General features: G+C 36.0%; 1 protein-coding gene across 1 annotated transcript in view; it reads left to right on the top strand.

The window, feature by feature from the left end:
• STRN (striatin) overlaps positions 1-23217 on the top strand; it is a 69248-nt gene that overhangs the window by 12388 nt on the left and 33643 nt on the right. The window contains 4 exon segments of the mRNA XM_066546642.1: positions 693-796; positions 8008-8081; positions 11122-11200; positions 13031-13195. Coding sequence (XP_066402739.1) covers positions 693-796; positions 8008-8081; positions 11122-11200; positions 13031-13195 — 422 coding nt within the window.

Here is a 23217-nt window from a genome sequence, read left to right as displayed (position 1 = left end):
TATTTTCTACGTCACTTTTATTTACTTGTGTACCATTTCTCTTCTTGTCTCCCTCACCGAAATACCTTTCCCTGTTTTCCTTTTTCTTCCTCTCTTAATTACAGTATTTCTGGAGACCTTTCCTTAACCTATTTTAGTAAGTATCATAATTAACACTTAACCCTGTATTACAAAGAGGGGTTGGTTGATTTTTTTGTTCTTATTTTAGCTGAACATGGTTTACATCAGGTTTTTTTTACTAGTGTCATGTATCTGACATGTATCTATAGAATTATACCCTAATTATACACTACTTCAGTTGGTGAGAAAAATACTTTATCATCTTCTCTTGCTTATTGTTGGTGAATACTTTTTTCTGCTGAAGGCTTTTTGTATGCTTATTTTATCCATTCCTTATCCTTTATTGAATGTTTATCCATATCCAAGAGAGAAAACAAACCCTGTCAAACAAACCAAAATTGCTTTATTTCTTATCTTTTTTTTTTTTTGATCTGTAGTGAGCATGCTGTTTAGAAGGCTTATCTCTGCAGTGGTTTTTGTAAGTGTTTAATGTTTATGAAGCATAGTAAGCCAACGCCTTTTGAACTCTACAAATGAATATTAAATTAACTTTGGAAGACACACACACACTTAAGAGCTAAGCTGAATAATTTTGAGCAATCGGATTCTAAATTGAACACTTGCTTTTGCAGGCCCAGATCGCCTTTCTTCAAGGTGAAAGGAAAGGACAAGAAAATCTGAAGAAGGATCTAGTGCGAAGAATCAAAATGCTGGAATATGCGCTCAAACAGGAAAGGTATGCTACTTTTGTGATGAGTATGTGATGAAGAAATGCTGAAGGCAGAAATTTTATTTTTGCCTTTGTATTTGACAAAACCAAGCAATGTTTTTTCTGTCTCTACTCAGTTCTATTGACGAATTTTACTGTACTAAATAAAACCACTAGTCTAAATGTCTGCATTATGATGAGAGCAACAGCTAAAACAGTATGACTTGAAAAACATGCTAACAAAACCCATAGCTGATCAATAATGAATGCTTTCCCTTGGTAAAATTCCACTGAACTGTATAGATTATACTCCAGAATTAAAGTGTATTTTCATTTTGTTCAGCGTAATAACTTTGTTTATTAATACGTGTCAAGTGAAATCTTGAATAACTGTCTTCAGTCTAATAATTACTAGTTTTTAATCTTGCTAAGTTTTTAGCCTTTTCAGTATGAGAGACTATACAAGAATATCTTCTGGAGGTTAATTGTGTGATTGCAAAAGTGTTTATGTTTACCAGTTAATCAATGTCTGTTTCTTTGTTCATGGACATTTTAGTACAAGTCCTGAGTTTGCCATTTTATTCTTATGTATACTTTCCTGTTATTCTAACCTTTCTAACCTGAGGCAAGCAGAAATTCAGAAATCTCTCCATTCAACCGATTTATTTCAGGCCAAGTTTAGTTTACATTCTTTTAATTAGTGAAATGTCTTTTAAAATTCTTGAATAAAGAGTATACTTATGGTACTGCTGCAAAGCAGTCATTGCTTACATTATCATTTTCCTCTTAGATAATTCCTGTTTCTCTTCAATAAAAGAAGCCTCTGAAATAGTTTGTTTAGTAGAAATAAGATTTAAAATACACACATATGCAAATGAGGAATAGAACATCACTGGTAGATAATTTTAAAAGGACACCAATAGTTACATTACTGTATTGTATGGGCTATTTTAGCACAAGATGTGTCTTCTACCATCCAGTTTGTCGCTTTCTGGTAGCAACCAGTTAATCCACTAGCATGGGGATGCAGCCAGGGTTCTGGCCAGCAGTAGCCCCTGGACTCCAGTGTATTTTCTTCTGCTTTGGGGAGTTCTTGGAGGAATCCTTAAAGTAGATACTCTTTTTGCCTGGGCTTCATTATGGTACCAATATTACATCAAAGAGCATAGAAAAATACAAAATGTATGCATAATGGAGTTTGCAGTTTATGGCTGTGGAAAGGCTTACATTTGAAGCATAATTACAGAGCTTAGTGTCATTGGTTCAGCTAAAAATATACTCTAAGTTATATATATATTCTGTGAAGATTTCTTGTATTTCAAAACTGGTGGAGCTATTCCTGATTACGTAAAAGTACCTCTAACACTCCATGTTCATAACCCACAGAAGTTAGCAATTTAAAATCATCAAACAATGTAAATACATTTTTGTGTACTATCAGAGAAACTTTGTAACATTAAAAAAACAAAAATCAAACTTCCATATGGATGGTGAAAATGTCTGTCAGTTTTAGAGTGTAAAATCCACCTAAATTATGACATTTAAAACTTAATGCAGCAGTCCCTGTCAGGATTAGGAAAAAACACTTGTGGCTTCCTATTACAGTTTTGACACCAGTATCTTTTATGTTGCATGTTTTTCTGCAGTGTGTGGCATTAGCCTCGGTTACTCAGGTCAGTAGGCTACAGTCAGCTGATCTGATCCAGTGTGACAGTTCCAGTACGGGTGGTTCTGTAAGCAGATGTGATACTTGTGACTGGTGTGTGTGCTGGAGACAGCTATTTATGAGTTTGTAGTTTTAAACTGCAGTTTTATTTGCCAGTTTCTAAAGAAATAGTCTTGTATTTCTGCTGGAATTATCTCCCAGCAAGTGTTCTTGCTTGATACTTCAAAGAACGGCAACATACTGAGCTTGGAAGCACTGCTCCCTTTCCCAGCATTTTCCTAAATCAGCTGTCAGCCTGGTCAGGCAGTAATCAGGATGCTGGCATTTTCCATTGGGTTCTTAGAGCTGGAAAATGAGATCCTCCAAGGTAGGAGGAAGACATTCCTATCAAGTTTGGGGAAGGTTGGTGCGCTGTGAGGGGGCAGGAAATCATTCCTGTATTCCTTCATTTCAGCTCTGGCTGTGTGTAGTATTTCAGATCTTTCTCAGCTGGACGAAATAAATTATGAGTAACAGAACAGAATATGAAATTGTGGGCCAGGGTACTCCATGTTCATAATGCCCTCAGGAAACCGTGTAAAAGAAATGAGAAACATTTGTTTTTGCAGGTACATGCTTCTATGAGCTGTTATTTATAGTGGCTGCTCTGCATTTCTTTTATCAACCTAATAGTTTCAAATTTTACTGTAAATTAACAACTTTGGGACCACTGTTGATGTTCTCTATTTCATGTCATGTCATTTTAGCGTGGGTAAGGTAGAAAATAAGTTTTACTACTGATGGTCATGTTTTTCTGGCAAATTTAGTTTAATGTTAAGTCTTTATGTCAGTAATTGTGAGGTTATCTTCTTACTGTGCGTATAGCAAGGCAGGTTATTTCTGCTGAAGAGTCTTAGTAGGTGAAGTAGCAAGGAGCTTAGAAGGAGCTAGTGCATAGTTAAGTGCTAGCATTTTTCAATAGGAGTTTTGATGTAGTTTTGCCAGCATCCAGTAGATTGCAGTGTGAGGCTGTTCAGAGTTGAGGATTACTTTTTATGACTTTATCAATACTTGCTCCACCACCAGTAAGTTTCACTGGTGCCTCTGGATTTTCAGGAGCTAGCTGAAATGTAGTCCTGTTTCTCTCAAGTACATGTCCTATTTCGGCTAGTCTAGCGCACTTCCTGTCTTAACATATTTCAACCAAAGAGCTGGACTCCTGAGCCATGTCTCTAGAAACAGTTGATTTAATTTTGTGTTGTTTTCTGCACTGATGTGTCTGATCAGTGTAAGGCTGGCGCCTTCTCCCCTGGGTAGAATATCTTGCCGTGCTGTTCCTGGCAGTCATTCTTGTTTATGTCTCTTGATTTGGCGGCAGCTCCCAGATCTTCTACGGATGTTTTGGCAGGCTCCCTCAGCACAGCTGGATCAGGTCTGGCGACAGATATTTCCAAGAAATAGTGGCTTTTTTTGACTGGAATCAAATTTGTTTCTGTGTGAAGTATTCAGAAAAGTTTCACTGCACTCAGTCTTAGGAAACGTGGATAAAGGCTTTTAGCATTTTCCTAAGCAATTCTTGTGTGGCAGCCATGTTGAATGTTTCCAAGCACTAAATAGAAGACACATAGTTTAATGAAAATACTTCTAATCAAAAGAGGAGAATTGTGTAATGAAGGGCAGAAGCCAGAGCAGTGGTAATAGTCATGCTTATCTGTAAGGGCATCTACCCAGGAGCATAGTTTCACAGTGCTAAAATAGCTTTCATTCAAATAACTGCAAGGCTAGTCTTCAGCTAGAAAATACCTTCTATTAAGTTGTATCCTTCAGGTAGTCATTTTCAAGTAATTTTTCTGTCTCTGCATACTGTTAATAATTCATATGTAATTTTCAGAAATGGAAGGTAAATCATTGAAGTTGAACAAGTTTCAGATAATAAATATTTGTTTCTTTTTCTCCCCTGCCACCAAACCACTGTCCTTTTTTTTGACCAGATGATAAAAAGGTTGAAGAAGCTTTCATTTTCTTTGTACTTCTTTTACGCAAAATATACTTTATCTCTTTTTCGTGATGGTAGTATCACACTACTGGGATGTGTGAGCTAGAGTTCAAGGTGAGCTGCAGAAGGCCATTTTAAAGCTGTTAATAAATGGACCCTATGATTTCTGCAAAAGTGAAAAAATTAAGCATTACAGGTGGACAGCAGATATTCTGTCATTGTAAAAACAGATTAAATTAAAATGTGCTAATAGAATAAGTGATATTTTGAATTTGTGTAGAAAAGAATTAGAGGTTATTTTGTGAAGAGTTTCATACCCTTTGATTGCAATATGTGTAACTGAAGGGTCAAGATTCCCTTCTAGTCCTGGAGTCTGAGTCATGGTGTTCAGCTCTTTTCTTAGTGCACTTTAGAAAGAAGATTGTTTGTCTTTCATACCTGTGACATTTTCAGCTGTATCATAAAAAAAAGCATGTAATAATAAATGTCATACTGCCTGAAGAAATGTGGAAGATATGTCCTAGATAACCTATTAGCGGTCTATATTGATTTTATGGGAGTTTTCGGTAATATTTTTCTGAACTTTAGAAGCTGACCTCAACTGAAGATGAGTTCAGTGTGTCACATACTCTGGCATGATACTCATGCTTCTGTTTCGAGTGTGTGTCCTGCTCAGAGACCTGAATTTATACCAATTGAATTTAATTCAGGTTTGATTGTAGCACTGGGGTTTTTTTATCATTTTGTGCAGTCAGAACTCTATAACTTTGTTTTTAACTTTTCCAGCAATATTGGAAATAAGGATTACTTTTTGGGGCTTTTCATCTCTTCAGTTGCCTCTTTGTTAGAACACTGTTCTTCTGCCTTTTCTCTAGTGCTGCTGGTCTCTGCCTGCAATATACAAAGTTAGGTCCTCTGAAAGATGAAATCTTAATCCAGTTTGGCCCTAAAATAAGTTTAAAGGGCCAATGGTGTGCAAGACCATGTAATCTACATTATCCTCTTGAAGTAAAGAATATCAACAAAAGCTTTAAAAGCTGTTGTGTTACGAGGTGGAACCAGTTAGAAAATCTTGGATACTAACAGTTTAAAATGGATTTTAAATGAATAATCTCATTTTGTTGAAATGATTTTATAATACTTTTGATGAGTGGGGAAAACTTCGGTAAGAAAAAAGACTATAACTGTTGATTTAAGAGGGAAGTGAATTAAAAAGTGAGCAAACATGGATTTAGGAGATTGAAATAAATATACTGAGAAGTTTAAAAAACTGCAGTCTGAATCTTTGAAAGATGGATTTTGGAGAACATGAGATCTGAGGAACAGGAAAGGTCCAAAGAATGATCCTTGCAGTGAACCTAGCAAACATTTTACTTAGGCTGGAAATGATTAACAAAACTTGATAAGAAAATTAGTAAACGCATCGAGCATAGTGGAACTTTGTATAAAACCCACGAACTAAAAGCAAATGACAACTGCTGCAAAACTAACTTCTCCCTGAATTCTTTGAAGGAATGAAGTAGAACACAACATATGTCACTAATCCAGATTAGAGCAGAGTATTAATATTTGTTCACTTCTGTTAAGTCAGATCAAAATAGATTACATATTAAGGTCTCTTGATTTCACGACTGCATAAAAAATTGTATTGTTTGAAGTTGGTGACAGAGTGGAGGACTTCTGAATTCTTCATTAATCATTGCTTTTCATTAGAGGAGGTGGGGGAAAAGTATATATAGCATCAATATTTAACAATAATGAAATGCAGTTGTTTTACTAGGGTAGCATGTAAGAAATGGATAGTTGGAAAAGGAAAGATAAATATTTTGATTGCGCATTCGGCCTTGATTTTGTTTTACTCTTGGTTATTCTTTTTTCTACTGACCAAAATGTTTAACTTCCATCTATTGCTTTTAATACATTTCAAGCACATCCTTTCTCTTTTCCTTGTTGATTGCTGCTCAGCTGAGTTAGAGCTTAGTGCTCTGGCTCTTGAGAGTTAGTTCCTTTGTCTGTCGATGTTGCTATGCCTAAGAGGCACTTCTTCACTCTTCACTTACCCTTCTCAGTCAGAATTAAATGTTTATTATAATTAAAATGCAGCTGGATTAGTAAGAAGCTATTACTGTTGAAATTGAAATGTAAGAACTACGAAGCGTTCTTCAGCACTATTTTGTTAGAAGTAATGGGCTTTCTTGATGAAATAGGAAAAGGCAAAAGAAAACAGTAATATAATGAAGATGTTTAAGAAGCAATCTAGAGGTGTAGGTAACTTGGAAACATTTTCTGCAGCTGTTCTTGATATAGTCATGCGATTTTAGTGAAAACTTGCCTCATACAATTACAAAGTGTCAAACGCATTAAATTTTTTAAAAATAAACTTTAAGTGGAAGAGCTCCCTTGTGCCTAGTGGAGCTAATGAAACTTCTTTTCATGTTGGTGCATATGAGAGGTTTATTTTTTTGTCTTTTTCAGCCTTTTTCTTGCTACCCTACACTTCACTTTGTAGATTTATGTTTGAGCTGCATTTACATGCGTACTGTTTGATTGTTCCACTACTCCCAGGCTGCACACACAGCATTTCCTGAGTTCTTAGCCTTTTGTTTAGGGTAGGAACTGGTGTCAGTGCCACTCTTCTACCCAGTTGTAAATGTATAAAACTTGCAGTTTTGTACTTATAAAATTATGGTGAGTGTCAGAGAAGGAGGGAACAGATTGCAAAACTAGAAAAGGCTCACTTTGCCTCACTTTCTCTACTGCAGTGTTATAAGACTGCTGTAATGAATCTTGAATAATTTACATGTGCATGTGTAATACTGTTCTACTGTGGTGTTATTTTGTGTATTTCAAAGTCTGTACATACTGAGTCTTTAGGATGAAGCTTCTCAAATTAAAAAGCATTTCTGGTTTTTTTTTGTTGCTATTCTTGTTCATTGTATGGCATGCTTTGTGGGGCTTATTATATTTGCCCCAAAATATAATAAGCTTTTGAAAGCTTAATAATTTTGGTAGAAGTCTCCATTTTTGCACTTGGTCAAGTGGCAGACCTAGCAGCTTTGAGAGAAAGTGGTGTGGGTGAGCTGTCATTGCCAAGTCTCATTTAGAATAGTTTTGGCTGAGGGCCTGCTGCTGTTGGGAGAGCACAGCATTTCGAAGAATAAAACTAAAGTTTGCTTAATGGAGTGACAATATGAGATATGAAGTAGATGGCACTGAACTGACATGGGTAGTAAAAATGTTTCATAAATGTTGGCTAAAAAGGAAAGACTGGGGGGTTGGGAAGGGAAGCAGAAGAGTTGCTTGTGTCCACAGGGAAGAAACCTTTTCTGTAGCAAGAACATTTTGTAAAATCTGCAGTCAACTGCTCTGTGTGTTTCCTCAGTATTCACTATGCAATTACATGTAACCCTAAGGAAAAAAAGATTTCAATAAAATTACCTATCTGAAGTCATGGTAAAATTACTTGGTTTGCTTTGTTCCCAGCCTAGAAGAAAGGAGTGGCTTTTCAATTGAAAACAGATGCCATTTATGTGTTTAGAGATATCCTTTAAATGTAGTAATAGATTTAAAAAATTTTTTTGTTTGGTTTCCTTGCAGGGCTAAATACCACAAATTAAAATATGGCACAGAATTGAATCAGGGAGATATGAAGCCACCGAACTATGATTCTGGTAAGAATTTAACGAGAGTGAGTTTATTACTGGCATAAAAGCTTAACTGTGTTATGTGCAAATGCTGAATTGATAGTATTGATAAAATAAGTCTCTTAATGGAGCAGTAAGAATAGAGATTATTATTCCAGCCTGTATTTTATTCTTGTACAATTAAAAATATATTCTGGTGCTCTAAGAGTCTATTAATAAATCGAGTTAGTTTAGATTTAAAAAAAAATCCAAACCCGAATGAGCAGACTGCTCTTGGAGAGAGTAGTTTTTCTGTCCCTTAGTGATGTGTATGGATATTTTAGAACAGGATGATACTAGATTCACAGCAATAGAATCCTTTTGTCTCTGGATAATTCTTCTGAATGAAATACATAGTTCATAATTTTTTGGTTCAATTACCTTAGTGGTATTCCAGGAAAAAAATAATTAAAGTGCAATTTATACATAAGTGAGAGTTTTTGAACGGGAGATTTCAAATGGTCATTGGAGATGCATTTAGTTATTTCAGTTTTTTGCCTTGGTCTCTGGAAAGCTGATTTGTTTTCATCTCCTACTTCACACAAATAGATTTAAGCACTGAATTGGGGAAATAAGAATTTAAGTTACTTCCTTTTATCCCTCTATCTCCCTATCCTTTCCTCTGGGGGAAAAAATATTAAAAAAAGATAGAGAGATCTGGCTAATGGTCAAGGCATTGAAAAAATAGGTAATGTTTTTTGTGTCTCAGTCTCCTGATGCTTCTACTACAACAAAATTGGAACAACCTATATGTAAAGGCAGAGCATAGAATGTCTGCAAATCTCATCTTTGTCACTTGGTTTATGGAGGGGATGATCTAGCTGACTGTCATGGTGATTTCTTACCTCATTGGGTTTAGAAGGTCATGAAAAGACCCCCAAACATACAAAAAATCCTACCCCATACCAGCTAGCAGAGCTTTACACCAGGCTTTTCTTGTCCAAGTTTTTAATGAGTTTTTTAGAAATTTTATTTCATGCAATTATCAGCTTTATTTCCATAACTGAAGAAATATTGAATTTGGTGCTACTAAGTGGAAGACCTCAGTCTCTTTCTGGACCTTTAGAAAACTTTGTCCTGATCATACCACAGCCCTAGACAACCATGGGGATTTTTTGTAATTTCTCAGGATGCATCTACAGCACATTGCTGCAGTTTCCAGCTGAGGAATGTAGTGTGAGGCCTGGCTTGCCCAGCAGAGTCTAGACTGTGCATTAATTCTGCAAAGTCAACAATATGGAAATACTTCAGTTAAAATTCCATCATTCTCATTTATCCCATTGTGTTCTATATACAGCTATCAGAAATGTGTGTTTTCATTCTATATCAAATCTGGACTGATGACTTAAAATAGAAACTTTGTTCTAATGCTATTTTGAAGTTGTCTTTGATTGATACTTATGTTGTGTGTTGATATGTTCCCCTTGCCCTGTCCCTGTTTTTCCTGCCCAGTCATGAAAAAAAGTCAAAATGTTGGTAGTAGTTCTTCTACATGGATCCTTGTTGTTTCCTTTATGATCTCTTGGTGAGTCTGTAACACAATTTTAGAAGAAAGATTTCAATCTCCTGGTAAAGGGATACTTTAAAAATAAAATTATTTATACAATTTATCCCTGTATACTGTATATACTATATCTTCTGCTATAATTTTCTCGTAATGCAAGTCTCTTCACTCTTATCTGTTAACCACTGCTACTGCTAGCAGTCATCACTTTTGAGGAGACTAAGCACAAGAGAATTCTTGCCTCTGGATATACTTAACAGTGCCTTCAGAAGAGTGGATTTTGCTTTCAAAAAGAATTTTCAGGCAGATTTACCTCAGTCATGTTTTAATAATTATAGACTGAGCTTTAGTAGTTGTGCATTGGATCCAGCTGTGTCCAGTTGTCATTGGAAGATGATTGTGCATTTGATTATTTCCTGTGGTTGCTGTTAAATAGATTTGTGAATATGAGATGTCTAAAATTCATATGTCTCTCCTTGCATGTGAATTCTGATTAGTATTTAATAGCTTCTTTGGGTAAGTGGTGGGGCTTTTTTGTGTAGTATTAATTGAGTTGTTTAAAGGTAAGTGACTTCCTGATGAGAATAATAGCTTTCACACATCACATATCAAGTTACTCATAGGAGTGTACCACAGGTTTTTCTGGTTCTTAAGTCTTGTTTACACAGGAAGTTTGTTCATCCTTCAGTGTTTGGACCACAAAGTTTTAAAGTTTTATAGAGGCTTTCATAGATAATAAACCAAGGCATTTTATCTTGGGAAGCATATGCATCTCCTTGAGGAGAGGAAAAAACCCACCATCATGTGCTGTGAAGCTATATATGGAATAAATGTGTAGCTGTTGGTTGCCAGTATTCTGATAGTTTTCTTAAAAGAACAGCCACATAGCCACATGATATTTTTTAATTTTTTTTTTTTAGATTTTTCTGGAGTAGTAACTTTTGGTTACAAATTTATGGTTGGGGAAAATGTGCTGAAAATTTTTTAACAACTTTTCAAGTTAAAAAATAGTCCCTATTGTTTATTTGTTTGTTTCTACAAAACTAATGCAAATAGGGATTAAATTGATGCAAGTAGATCTGTTGATTTATATTGAACTGTCAAATATAAAAAAATTGGGAAGTTGTAAACCAATATCGTGCTGCAGTTAGCAGTTAAAGATATTTGTATTCAGACTTAATGTGAGCAGCAGTTATCTTGGGAAGCCAAAGCAAAAATTGGACTGCAGACTGACTGTCATTATGTGCCCCTAAAGGAGTTAGGAACTTGCTCTCATAGAGTAGGAGTGCTTAGGAGTTAGGACTAGTGGAACTTGCTTTCAGAGAGTAGGATGTACCTGGAAATCTTTATGTGTATATAGTACTACAATTATGTGCTGTGTTTTTCTCCCTTCATTATTTGCACTTTGAATTTTGGTATTAAACCATTCCTAATCATTTTAAGGCAGATCACTTTTTATGTGGATGGGCATCTTGTATGCAAATAGGAAAAAGAAGAAAAATGTAATAAAATAATCTTTTTCAGATGAAGGGAATGAGACAGAGATTCAGCCACCACAGAACAGCCAGCTAATATGGAAACAAGGACGACAGCTGTTAAGACAGTAAGTGTTGAAAAAAGGACTCAAATACTGAATGCAAAGAAAGAATCTGCTAATGAAATATGATGGTGATGGTATTTGATTTTTTGATTTTTTTTTTCAGTTGTATTTTACTGAAAGAAAAGCTAGCGTGATGAAGTGTGTGATGAAGTTCATTGAGCTTCTGCACTACATTTCCTTGGGTTTTAAAAAATTTTAATATTTCATAACTTCAGATGAGAAGCCTTGTCAAGTCACAAACACCTGATCTCATTTACCTTTCTTTCATGGAGTATAATAAGCCAATCTGCTTAGGAGAACAGTGGGTCATGACATTTTGCAATTAAAAAGCAAAAGACACGTGATTCTGCGAAGAGCTGTGTAAAATAAAAACAGCTGGTGTAAGTTTTATTTTGGCTTGTTTAAGTTGCAGAAAAGATTAACATCCAGAAGGTTAGACTAGATGTTTTCTAATTCTCTGTTCATGTCAATGAAACAAATGTCTCTTCATCTAAATTAATTTTTGAATTGTGATCATAATTAAATTAATTGCCATGATATTTGGTGTGTTTCAGAGGATTAAATGAGGGGACTGAGACAGTAAGGATGGTCTGGAACTTATATTAAAAGACCTTTTTCCAAGGAGTTGTACAAAAGTTAAATTCGTTGGATGGCTTGTACAGGCCTCTCTTTTGCAAGAGCTCAAATCTTTGCCTGCATGTTGAATAAATGTAACTAAAGTGGTTTTGACTTGGATCAGTGATTTTGAAGACAAGTCATTCCGTCTCAGCGCAGTTCATGCAAGAGCGACACACTGCTGAATATAGAGTGCATATTACTGACAGACTCTGTTTTGCATAGGTGACTTGTTTGATTTTTCTGTGGCCAACAATCAGTATTTCTCTCCTAATGTGGTTATGTGAATGATATTAAATAATTGGAGGAGAATGTTCTTGGAAGAGAAGTGCACGTCCCTGATTTGTAACAGCTGTCACTGTAAAATAGCATTTCCCTTCTTCAGAGTTGTCTAGAATATTGACAATTTAATCAATTCACTGCTATTAACTCCATGTTCTAGAGGGAAGGACACAAACCAATGTCTACTTTTTCTTTTTTAAATCGTTATTTCCCTCCTGTTTCTCTCAAGGGCAACATGGCATATTGGTGAAAGAGACAACTTTAAAACTACAGAGCCAGCTTTGGGCTGTGAAGTTTTCATACAATGATTTTTGCTTTTCAGTCTTTATATGAAAGACAAATTTTTGCAGATCCATTGCAGAATAAAGGAAAGGCAAGACAGATTTTATCAAGTCTAGTCCATCATAAATAACAACTCTTACTAATGGCCACAGCTAAAGAATTTAGGTTTTATTCCATTTTCTAGGCTTCTAATAATGTTTACATAAGGAACATATCTGCTGCTTCTTGTATCTAGTTTCCATGTGTCAAATAATAAAAATGCTTGTGCATGCAACTGTGGTGATTTTTATAAAGCAGTTGTAAGTATTTTAATTGAAAGTGCTTTTCCATCCATTTTAGTAGATGAATGAATAACGTATTGTATAACCTCTGACTGCTAGGCTCTCTGATTTTTTTTTTCTCAGTGACCGTAGAGGCTGGTACTGCAAGAGGCGATCCCTCTGCAGCTGGTACAGGATGATTTACAAGCATGTTTCACTAGCTCAGCACCGGCGTTTGCTAAGCTTAGGGATTGAGGATGAGTTCAGGGAGAAGTTCAGCCAGTTGCTAAGCTAAGGGATTGAGGATGAGTTCAGGGAGAAGTTCAGGGAGGAATTTCATGTTTTGCAGAAGTGACATGTGCAGAGGAGATTAGCATGAGTTCTCTTCCTTCAGGTATCTACAAGAAGTGGGCTACACCGACACGATATTGGATGTGAAATCAAAACGAGTGCGAGCTTTGTTGGGCCTCTCAAGTGATGCTTCAGAAAAAGAGAGCAGAAATCAAGAACCAATGGTAAATGGCACAGAGGGCCAGATTAAAGAAAACGCAATGATTGGGTAAGCATCAAGATGACTTTGTTCTCATTCTGCATAAATGCACTTAGTGGCATTGAGCAAAATTTTTGTTTACTGAGAAGATTTCAGGATTTTTTTCTAGTTTGAGATTAGAGCGATTCTAACTAATTTTATTATATTAAGCAATAAGTATGGAAGTAATTCTTTAGATTCACATCTTGAAAGCACCGTAATTTTTTTTTTTCAGTTGGATGGCAGCACTAAGTCAAATCAAGCCTCTTTTGAGATATGATTGCTAAGTGTTTAGAAGTCAGTGTTGTTTCAAGTTAATGGTTTGTTTGTATTGCTGGACACTTAACTGTGTAGGTTACAGGCTTTGCTCTTCTGGTCTGTGCTGACTACGACATGATAATCTATATAAGAGAAGGAATTTTTTTGCTAAATCTGAAAAACAAAGTCACTCATTACATTCTGAGTCCTAAAAGTTTATGGTTTTCTACTGACATATGTAAATGTGACTGAAGTGTAAGGTACAAATTTCTGTGTTTTAATATTTCTAATACTATGGAAAGTCAGTCAAAGACGGTAAAAGCTTGTTCTTACTTCTTCTCTTAAGTAATGTTAAAACTTAAGAGGCGTTTTTTCCATTTTCTTCTCTTTTCAGAAGAGTGTTAAAAAAGAGAAAAAATAAGTTAAACTTAACTCTAAAGGCTTCAGAAAAATAATCTGTTTATTCATGTTTAAGATACTGTAGTTGCAAAACTGGAATAATAATGAAAATCATGCAGAATTTTAGGAAGAGGTGATGAGGTAGATGAGTACTGTTTCCAGTAGTAGCACAGCTTTCCTCAGAAATCCTCACTCTTTTTTCCTTTTCTATATTCATGGGGCAAAATTCAAGACCTTTATTTTCTAAGACCTAATACTGTTATATATACATCCTATCTTCTAAAAAGCATTTGTAAGATTTCATGATACCCTCCTGATAGCTGCAGCAACTTCAGGCCAACAAGTTACATAAGGCCAGAAGTTCATTGTTATGTAATTAAATATAATGCTGTGAGATGGAAAACTTGAATGTGTGAGAAAACCTGCAAGCTACTAAAATATAGTGTGTTGCTACATAGTTGACAAGTCATGTCGTTTATGTACAACAGCTTTGTTTTGAAGAACAAGGAATGCTTGATAGCTTGTAATAACAGTTCTGGTTTGATTTCTGGTGAAGGGGAAGTGTGTAAATAAAGCTTCTCCTCTTACACTTTAAAATTTACTTTTGTGTATTTACATAGTTTTGAAGAAGGTGGATGTGTGTATAAGGTAGTTACTTGATGGATGAAATACTGGGACAGTGGTTTTAATAGAGCAGTTTTGGATATATTTGCATTTCTTTCCTATCTGCATTTCTTGGTTTTGGGATAGATCTGACATTAGGTTTAACACTTTGTAGTTTACCCTGTTGCTGAGGATATTCACTGATGGAGAAAAATAATTCCCTTCCATTGTGGCAGTACTAGCTTGTCAGCTGCAAGGCTGGTCAGGCTGTACACTTTGAAAAACTGTTCTTGCTTGTGATGCCTGAGATGTCAGACTGCATTATAGAGCTTAGGGATGTGTTTTGATAAGATAATGAACAAGAAGGGACTCAAGGGCTTTACAGTGGAAAAATTTTCCAGGGTTCTTGTTCAACATGGTCATGTTGAACATGGGTGATTTTGAATTTCTGGATGTCCACTGAGATCTCCCTCACCAGAAGGAAAAAAGTCAGGATTTTATTAGAATTCCATGATCAATATAAGTACAGGACTGCCTCTCAATGCTGTGATTCTTCTGGGTGCTTCAGTCACACTTGCAGACCACCTCTTTCAATTTTTCTTTCAGGAAGCATTCTGTGGCTTGCTTCCTGGCAGAGACTGCCTGTTATTTAACAGCTATTTCATTTTGTGCTACCTCAGTGTTTTTGTGACATCTGGCACTGTTACCTTCTTCCAACTGCATCATTACTTACCTCTGAGATTTCAAAGTGCAGGTTTGTGGTAGATGCAAAATGAGAAATAAGCTCATATTTACCTGTCTCATGTAATGCCAGCATAACTTCAGCCTATATAGAACAGCTTCTCTTTGGAAAGTATAGAATTGAATACATGACACAGGTCTAAGGCACATGGATGTTGCTCCTGAACTCAGGATGCTACTCCTGAACTCAACTAGAATTTTTAGTGAGTGTTTGAAACCCTAATTCAACACTTTCCTACCTGGTTGGCAGAACTAGGAGAAATTTAGGTGACTCAGCTAAATTCTGGCTTACTGTTGAGGAAGGTGCATCCTTTGAAACAACCTCACCAGTGCTAGGCCGCTTACTGTGAGGGCAAAAGGACTGGCCCTTCTTTTAGCAGCCTCTTGTTTATCCTTGTGTGCATGGGAAGTGAAAAATGGATTTGGGCTGCAGCAGGCTTTTACAGTTGGAAGAAGTGCAGTGAACAAGTGTCTGCAGTTTGGTGTAGTGGTAGAAGAGGAAAGTTATGGTGAGAAATTGGAAAAACAAGAAACCAAACAAAACCTTAGTGCAATTCCAGGAAGTTTAAGGACATATGTGAGTGTTTGCTGGGACCATGAGACATTGGGACAGTTGCAAACTAAAATGCAGACTGAAGACTCTCAGTGGCTGTATGGGTACAGTGAAACTCTTCATAGGAGAAAGCTTTGCTATCACCAGAGAAGCCTGTGAACTGCTCAAGCCAATGCAGTTTGGCAGATTTTCCTGTTCAAAACATATAATGAACATTGATGTCAAATACTTGCTCACAAGTCTGAGAAGACTGGTCAACCTGAAGATGTTTTAGTTACATGTGAAGAGCAGAGCACTGGGCAGAAGGTAATGCATGAAAATGGATATAGTCTAACAAGGAATACATCTCTGTTGAAGTGAGAAAAGACAGCTCATAGCTGTCATTTTTGATCTGTTTGGTCTTAGAAGAACTGCATAACATGCACCCAGTTGAATCTGTGCATTTTAAGTCTGTGTTTTAAAAAACTGTTTACATGGAGTGAAAAATGTGAGAAGCAGAGTACAGGACTGGTGTAAAGAGAAACCTTGGGGATGGGAAATGATAAAGAGAAATCAATAGGAGTTTGAAAAGAATGTGGGTGAATGTGATGAAGATAATGTACAATAGAGGGGAAAATGGTACCATGAAAAACAGAAGGAGTATGGATTTAATGATGCATTTCCAGAATAGAAAAGTGGAAGGCACACTAGCTTTTAATTTCCTTAAAGATTTCTCCATATAGCAGTGTAAATTGCAGAAAGAACAGATTGGCTCAATTGCCTTCTGTACAACTGAACACTCGTGATAAATTCCAGAGAAAGGAAGGAGATGGTATTTGATGCTTTTATGCTGCCATATGGTTATCTCTTTGAGAGAGGTAGTAATGGCAATAGGAAACAAAACTTCCTTTATGTTTTCATTATTTGTTTGATAGCCAACCAATATTTTCTTAGTGAAATGAAAGTGGTGGAGCATAAAATAAATGAGTATTGCAAAAAATTCCAGGGAAAAGATGAAGAGCTGATCTACTTCTCAACACAGTCTGATTTTAGCACAGTTTTTGTGTTAGTGTATTCATCTGTGCATAGTGCTTTTTGCTGCTATTCAGCCTTCCTCAGAAATACCTCTGTGACTTGCTCTGACTATACTTCTGAGCACAGTGGAAACCCACATGTTGCTTATTTTTTAATATTTTTTGATGCCTTTGATTGTTTTAAAGATAATACCTGGCATTTTTCCTCTGACCTTGGGGATATGTGAAGTGTATACTTCATGGTAGGTAGGGAGGAGGTTTTTCCTCTGTTCAGCTTACTACAGCTTTAACAGATTTTTAAGTTGTTGCAGCAGCATTTGTCTATTATATGAGTTTTATCTTGTTGTCTGTCCTGTATACCTATTTCAACAGCTGAGATTTGGACACTCAGTGTTTGGGATGCCAACACTGAGTTGAGCCTTTTTGTGGGAAAGGCTAATGAGAATGTTTGGGGTGATTATTGTGAAGCTGATGCTGTTTGCTTTGGTATGTAGAAGTATATGATGGTTAATGTAGTGCGAATACTTAATACAATAATATTTATTTGAAGCAGAGGATATGTAACTTGAATTCTGCTAGGCTCTAGTTGTTTTAGAAAATTGCTATCCGATCCCTCATAACCTCTCAGTTTAGTTTTGTTTATCCTAAATTATTGCAGTTTCTTCAGAGAAGTTCCCCTTCCTTTGGTACGGTGATGAACACACTACTGTTGTCTGACTCTGTTTTAAGCCAAATCAGTTTCTCTTCATCCTTAGGTGAAGTAGCCTCAGACTTTGTGTTACTAGCTTCTGCATGTTTGGCCAGACTTGAATTCTTACATTGCCTATTTATTTGCTGATGTACAGATCCTCTTGAAAACTTTAGCACTCAAGAAAGACATCATGTGGATTTTGAACGCACCCTGCAAGATTTTGAATCCATAAATGAAATGTTAATATGATAACGTGAGCTAGATAGAGTCCTGTTTTCACTTATTTCATGGAATTTAAAAGGGAATCAGTTTTCAATTTCTTCAATCAGCTCACTTGCATTACAAAAGATAAGTACCACTTGGCATGACTGGACTCAAAAATAGATACTAAAATAATAACCTCATAATAATGGTTTAAATTCCTAACACTTGCAGTGAGAGGAATGGGTGCTTTCCCCCAACAAACTGAAACAGAATTGAAAGCTGCCTGCAATTGTAGCTTGTAGCCTTGAAAACACGAGAGTCCTTAAGTATCTTTAGTTCATTTATTACCTCATTTTTAGTAGCTTTATCTTACTGAGTGAAACCTAAACAGTCAAATGAGTTTACCTTCTTGAAGGTGTGTATTTGACTACTATTTAGTATGAGTGGAAGCAAATATAATAAAGGAATGGAACTGGAAAGGAATGAGGATGTACCAAAATGATGTGTATATATATGCATGGATACAAATGTCTATATATAAAAGTGGTATAGATTAGTTCTTGCTAAGGGTTTGATCATTAGAACTAAAAATAGCCAATAGAAACTTCTTAAAGAAAAATGGTCCTGAGTGATATATCAGTCTCTCTCTAAACTTACCTGCTGCATTTTCTTTTCTTATTGAACTGCCAAGGGCTTCCACTGCCTGTATTTTACATGAGCAAAATCAAACCTCAGCATTTGAAAGCAAATCTGAAGACCTTTTCAAAAATCAAAAATTTTGAAAACTGTATTATTCTGATATACAACAAGTCATTCCAACTGATGCTTCAGTGAATGAACGTTTTTGTATACCAGAAGAACTTAATAACTCTTTTGCATCTCTAAATCCTATTAACGCTGGCCCAAGTAATGAAAATGCTGCATACTGGCTGATGAATGTTGTTTGTTGACTAGCTTATAAAATGGTTTATTTGGGAAAATACCTCTGAATTTATAAACCTCCGATAATAGCTGCCATAAGAAAGATTTCCAAAATAGTATGCAAGTAGATGTTGAATTACAAAAAGAAAAAAAAAAAACAAAACAGTAAAGGGAATAAAGCAAATAGATTTTGGAATTTTTTTTCACCTTTTTTCTGTTTCTCCCTGCCTCCATCTTGCAGTGACCTAAAAGGCATTTCAAAGGTACCTGATTTAGGCCAGATCTGGATACTTTCAACAGATGCACTAAAGCAGAAAAAAAAAGTCGATAAATTGGGGTTTTTTTTGTGAAGAAAGAAGTACAAATGGACCACACTTTTAATTGGCACCATTCTGTGGCTTAAGAGTTTGAGAGATGGTTTTTGGAAATGTCACATAAGACTCACAGTACAGAAAGAATGGGGAGAAAGAGACAGAAGTTGTGCAGTTGGAGAGAGAGAGGAGCAAAGAGAGGGGAGGTGAATGGAGAAATAACTTACAGGAGTTACTCTAGTACCTCAAATATTAGGGGGTTTTTTTATTCTTTATAAAACTTATTTCTTTGATATATTATAGTTAGCTGACGAGATTTGGCAAGAGAAGTGGTCCTTGCTTTTTAAATGTCATTCCTTTGCGATTCCAATTTATATGCAAACCATTTTGTAAGTGTTGCTTACCAGTTGTATAATACATATATTGCACTAGTTCTTGCATTGTGTGGTGTGACTTCGTAGGAGATTCAAAGGTTGTGACAGACTGTTAGCCTGGCCTGTGTTCATTGTGTGTAAATGTTGATGATTTTAACTGTTCTGTAGTTTTATAAATTATTTTGATATTTTCTGTGCTGCAATATGAAAGATTTTACAGTGTTGAACATCTAATGGACTGTTCTTAAAGGCTCTCCTCATTGAATTTGCATGCATTTATTTAATGAGCACAGTTTGATAGAATTTAACTAGCCACATTGAAAAGACTGTTTTAAAACATATGATAACTGAATTCTGTGGGGAATTAATAAAGCTTATGAAGACTATGCAGTAGCTATTTTGATAGTAGTAGGAAACTGAAACAAAGAAAATTGGTCAAGAAAGAGTATGGTAGAACAGCTCTGAATCCTGGGTCGCAACAGGTTCTTTCCAGCTGTACAAGCTCCCAGGAACATTTCTCAGCCTAAGCTGAACTTGTATTTATTTAACTTTATTGTGGTATTTCTTCCTGCTTCTGAATTTATCAATAAAATCCTGGTTTTATTTAAGATAACTTGTGTATGTCTTGGATAAAATAAACAAACAAAAAAGCCCTCTATTCTTTCCTCTGAGGCTGTGAGTAGGATTGAGGCAGTTAATATTCTTGTGGTTGGACAGTTCATGGGAGAAATTTGAGATTCTCCCTGGACATGACCACAGACTTTCCAGGGTTATTATCAACAAAAGAGAAGGTAATGATAGAAATATAGAGTGTCTTAGTTACCAAGAAAATACACGTCTATAATGTGACTTTAGTCTAAGTTAAACTTGACTTTGCAATTTGAAACATTCTGGATCATGCTGGGAGCTGGAAAGGTATCATCAACATGCTGTTGTAGTTTCCACAAAAGAACTTCACCTTGCCTGTAGGTTGTGGTTTCTGCATTTCACTCACTAAGAAATGGGATTTATGTTAATATTAATATTCAATGTTGAGAGCAAATACGTTCTGTCTGAGCTATACATTTTTTAAAGCTGGCAATATTTCAGTGTCAGAACCAAGTGGATTTTTACACAAAATGCTTGTCTCAAGGTGTGTCACTGTTGGCAGAAAAGGAAGAGTTGATGTTATGACCTGCAGAGCCCAGCAAAGCCAGGCTTTCTTTATTTAAATAGTATATATGGAACATCCGCAAATCATATTTTTTTGATTTCATGGGAAGATACTATTATTTTTAGTCTTAAAGGGGCCAAGGGGTTTACATGAATCCGAATAATTGAACAGCCTGTAAAATACAAATTGGGATCAGATTTTCACAGCCATCATAGCTACTCAGAATTCTGTCAGCTTCTCCTGAGGAGGAAATACTAATGTGATTTCAGTTTCATGTTATTTTAAGGGATGTAAGTATTTCAGTTACCATCCCATTTGTAACAAGAATTTTGTGTTTTAAACAGGAAAACATTTCTTACCTTTGATCAGAAGTTCCCTGTTTCAGGAGTGATATTCACAAAATCTGTGCACTGCCCATCTATTGTAGTAAGATGGAAAACCCAGCAGCATTAGTCTAGCTACAGTTGCCTTCTGGCAGTAGTTATTGTTATGCCCATAAGAAGCAGTTAGTCCTGCTGTACCTCATTGTGGGTAGGCAGGAGTGGCAGGGTAATATCTCTGCCCCAAAGAATTGCCTGTCTGCCTGGATAAGGCTACTGGAAAGGAGGATGTAATGGACAGAGATAACAGTATGTGATAGAAGATACATACTGTTTAAATGATTTTTGTTGGGTTGGTTGGTTAGGAAGTGCTGCGTCACCTGGGACGAGACCTTCAAGGAGAGAAGACAAAGTTAGGTGCTGGAGAGAAAAGCATGCAAGAGTGCTGTTACAGAGTCCAGCTGAGGAAGGAGCAGTGGGAAAGAGATTCAGAACAAGGAGCTGAGGAGCACAGCGTTGAGGGAGGCCCTGCCACAGTCTGGCTGCTCTGTGCTTTCTGCTTTGGCAGGTTCCATAGCTTCTCCTGCTATCTGGGGGTTCTGGTTCATTCTTCCCCAGCTGGTTTTCTTTAGACAGTATGGCTGGGGAGGAAGGAAAAAGCTGCACCGAAGTTCTTGCACTTTGAAAATTATGTTCTTCCTTAAATATGTTGTGATACAGGACAGTCCAGAAGAGAGGAATTGTCTTTGTTGAGACCTTTTAAGGGTTTTTGGTCTCTCTTTATTTGCAATGGGCCCTGAACCTTGCCTGACTTGTGCTTGTAATACCACAGTTTGTATCAGTCCCCACTTTTGGAGCTTGATTCTATTGTTTTCACCCATTGATTTTTTTAAAAAATACTGGAAGCTACACAAGCCCTGGAAATGTCAAATTGTGTTTCATTTTCTGAAATAGAATTTAAAGTTATTTATTTTACTAGCCTATATCTGAATATGTTTTTGACCCTTCTGCTTTTTTAAGTTGCTTTGTGAATGACCCCCTAAGAGAAAAAATGAAAAAAATGAAAAAAAAAAGAGATTGAAAATTAATGAAGCTTGAAATATCCATCAAAGTACATAGCATAAATTAGCTAAGGCCAGACATTTTTCTTCAATACATTTTAGGTTCTTCCAAAATATTCATACTGACAGCATTATCCAGAATGCATAATGTTCATATGTGCTGAAGGATGAAAAATAGCTCAAATTATTAAATCGCCTTTGATTTGACTGCTAAAGTTTATTGGGGTACAGTATAGAAAATCAGCCTGTCTTGTCAGCTTGAAACTATCTTCCTGTAGAACCCTTGGATAGTTTAAATATTCTTTCTCTTCTGTTTTTATTTTTGGTTTTTAAGAATCCTTTCTTGGAAGTTGTGTTGTAGCACAAGTAATCTTCTGTGGCACTATGCTGACTGTACATTTCTGTACTGTACAGGAGTTTTGAAATACATGATAAATAAGCTACCATGTTTCCCAGTGCTTGAGATGCCCATTTACCCCTGCTCCCCACGTAAATGCAGATACATTATTATGTGTATATATATCCTGCCCACTAAAATGTGTAATAATTAATAGCACAGTTGAAATCAGAGTAGTTAATCAAAAAAAGATACAACCTATTTTGGTAGTCACTTTGAACTTCAGTGTGAGAGAGCCAGGTTTAAGAGCAAATGAGTACAGAGCCAAGTCTGGTATGATTTACTGCAAATACTTGGACCTTTAGAAGGATATCCGTTTCTTAATAGTAAGGTCTCTTAATTAAAAATTTTGTAGTCCATGTTTGGTATTAGTTCATATATTGCTGTTTACCTGGAGTATGTCTGATAATTGCTGTTATAGATATCAGCCATGGTATTTTTACGTGTTATACTTTTATATGGCAAAATACAGAGGGGAAAAAACCCAGAAATAGTTGTGGTTGGATGATTTACTCAAAAGTAGACACAGACTCTCAGAATTTGCTGAAAGTCAAGAAGTTAGTCAATTTAAGCAAATCACAAGTGTTGTTTTACCAAGATTTTTCTGTTGGAAACAGGAAGGCAACTATACTATAGCATTTCTGTGAAAATGTACATTATTACTACAGATTCATGAAGTGTTACAGGTTGCCAAAGTAGTGATTACTTAAGGAAAAATAAAGATATCACAGGTTGTTGTCAGGTTTGTCCTAGAAGCGAGGGTCACAATACTACTGGAAGCAGGGCAAATTTGAAACTTGCTTAAGATTGTTCTTAGATCTAAGTTAAGATCTGGAAAGGCAGAAGGAATATTTTTGGAAAAAACAGTGACCATGAAAACATAATGTACATGGAGGTATATTATATATATTATGAGGCTGCTGTGTATGCAGAACTTCTAATGAAAGTGAAATCTCTATATTGGCATTTTTGGGTTATAATGGTGAGTAAATGAAAAAAAAAAGTAGACTAGCAAATTGTCTTAATGAAATGCAGATATACCGGGGCTGTGAG

This window comes from Molothrus aeneus, chromosome 3 (genome assembly GCF_037042795.1).
Source record: "Molothrus aeneus isolate 106 chromosome 3, BPBGC_Maene_1.0, whole genome shotgun sequence".
In the NCBI taxonomy this organism is placed as follows: domain Eukaryota; kingdom Metazoa; phylum Chordata; class Aves; order Passeriformes; family Icteridae; genus Molothrus; species Molothrus aeneus.
The sequence above is the reverse complement of the archived record's forward strand: the minus strand, read 5'-3'. Positions and strand labels throughout refer to the sequence as shown.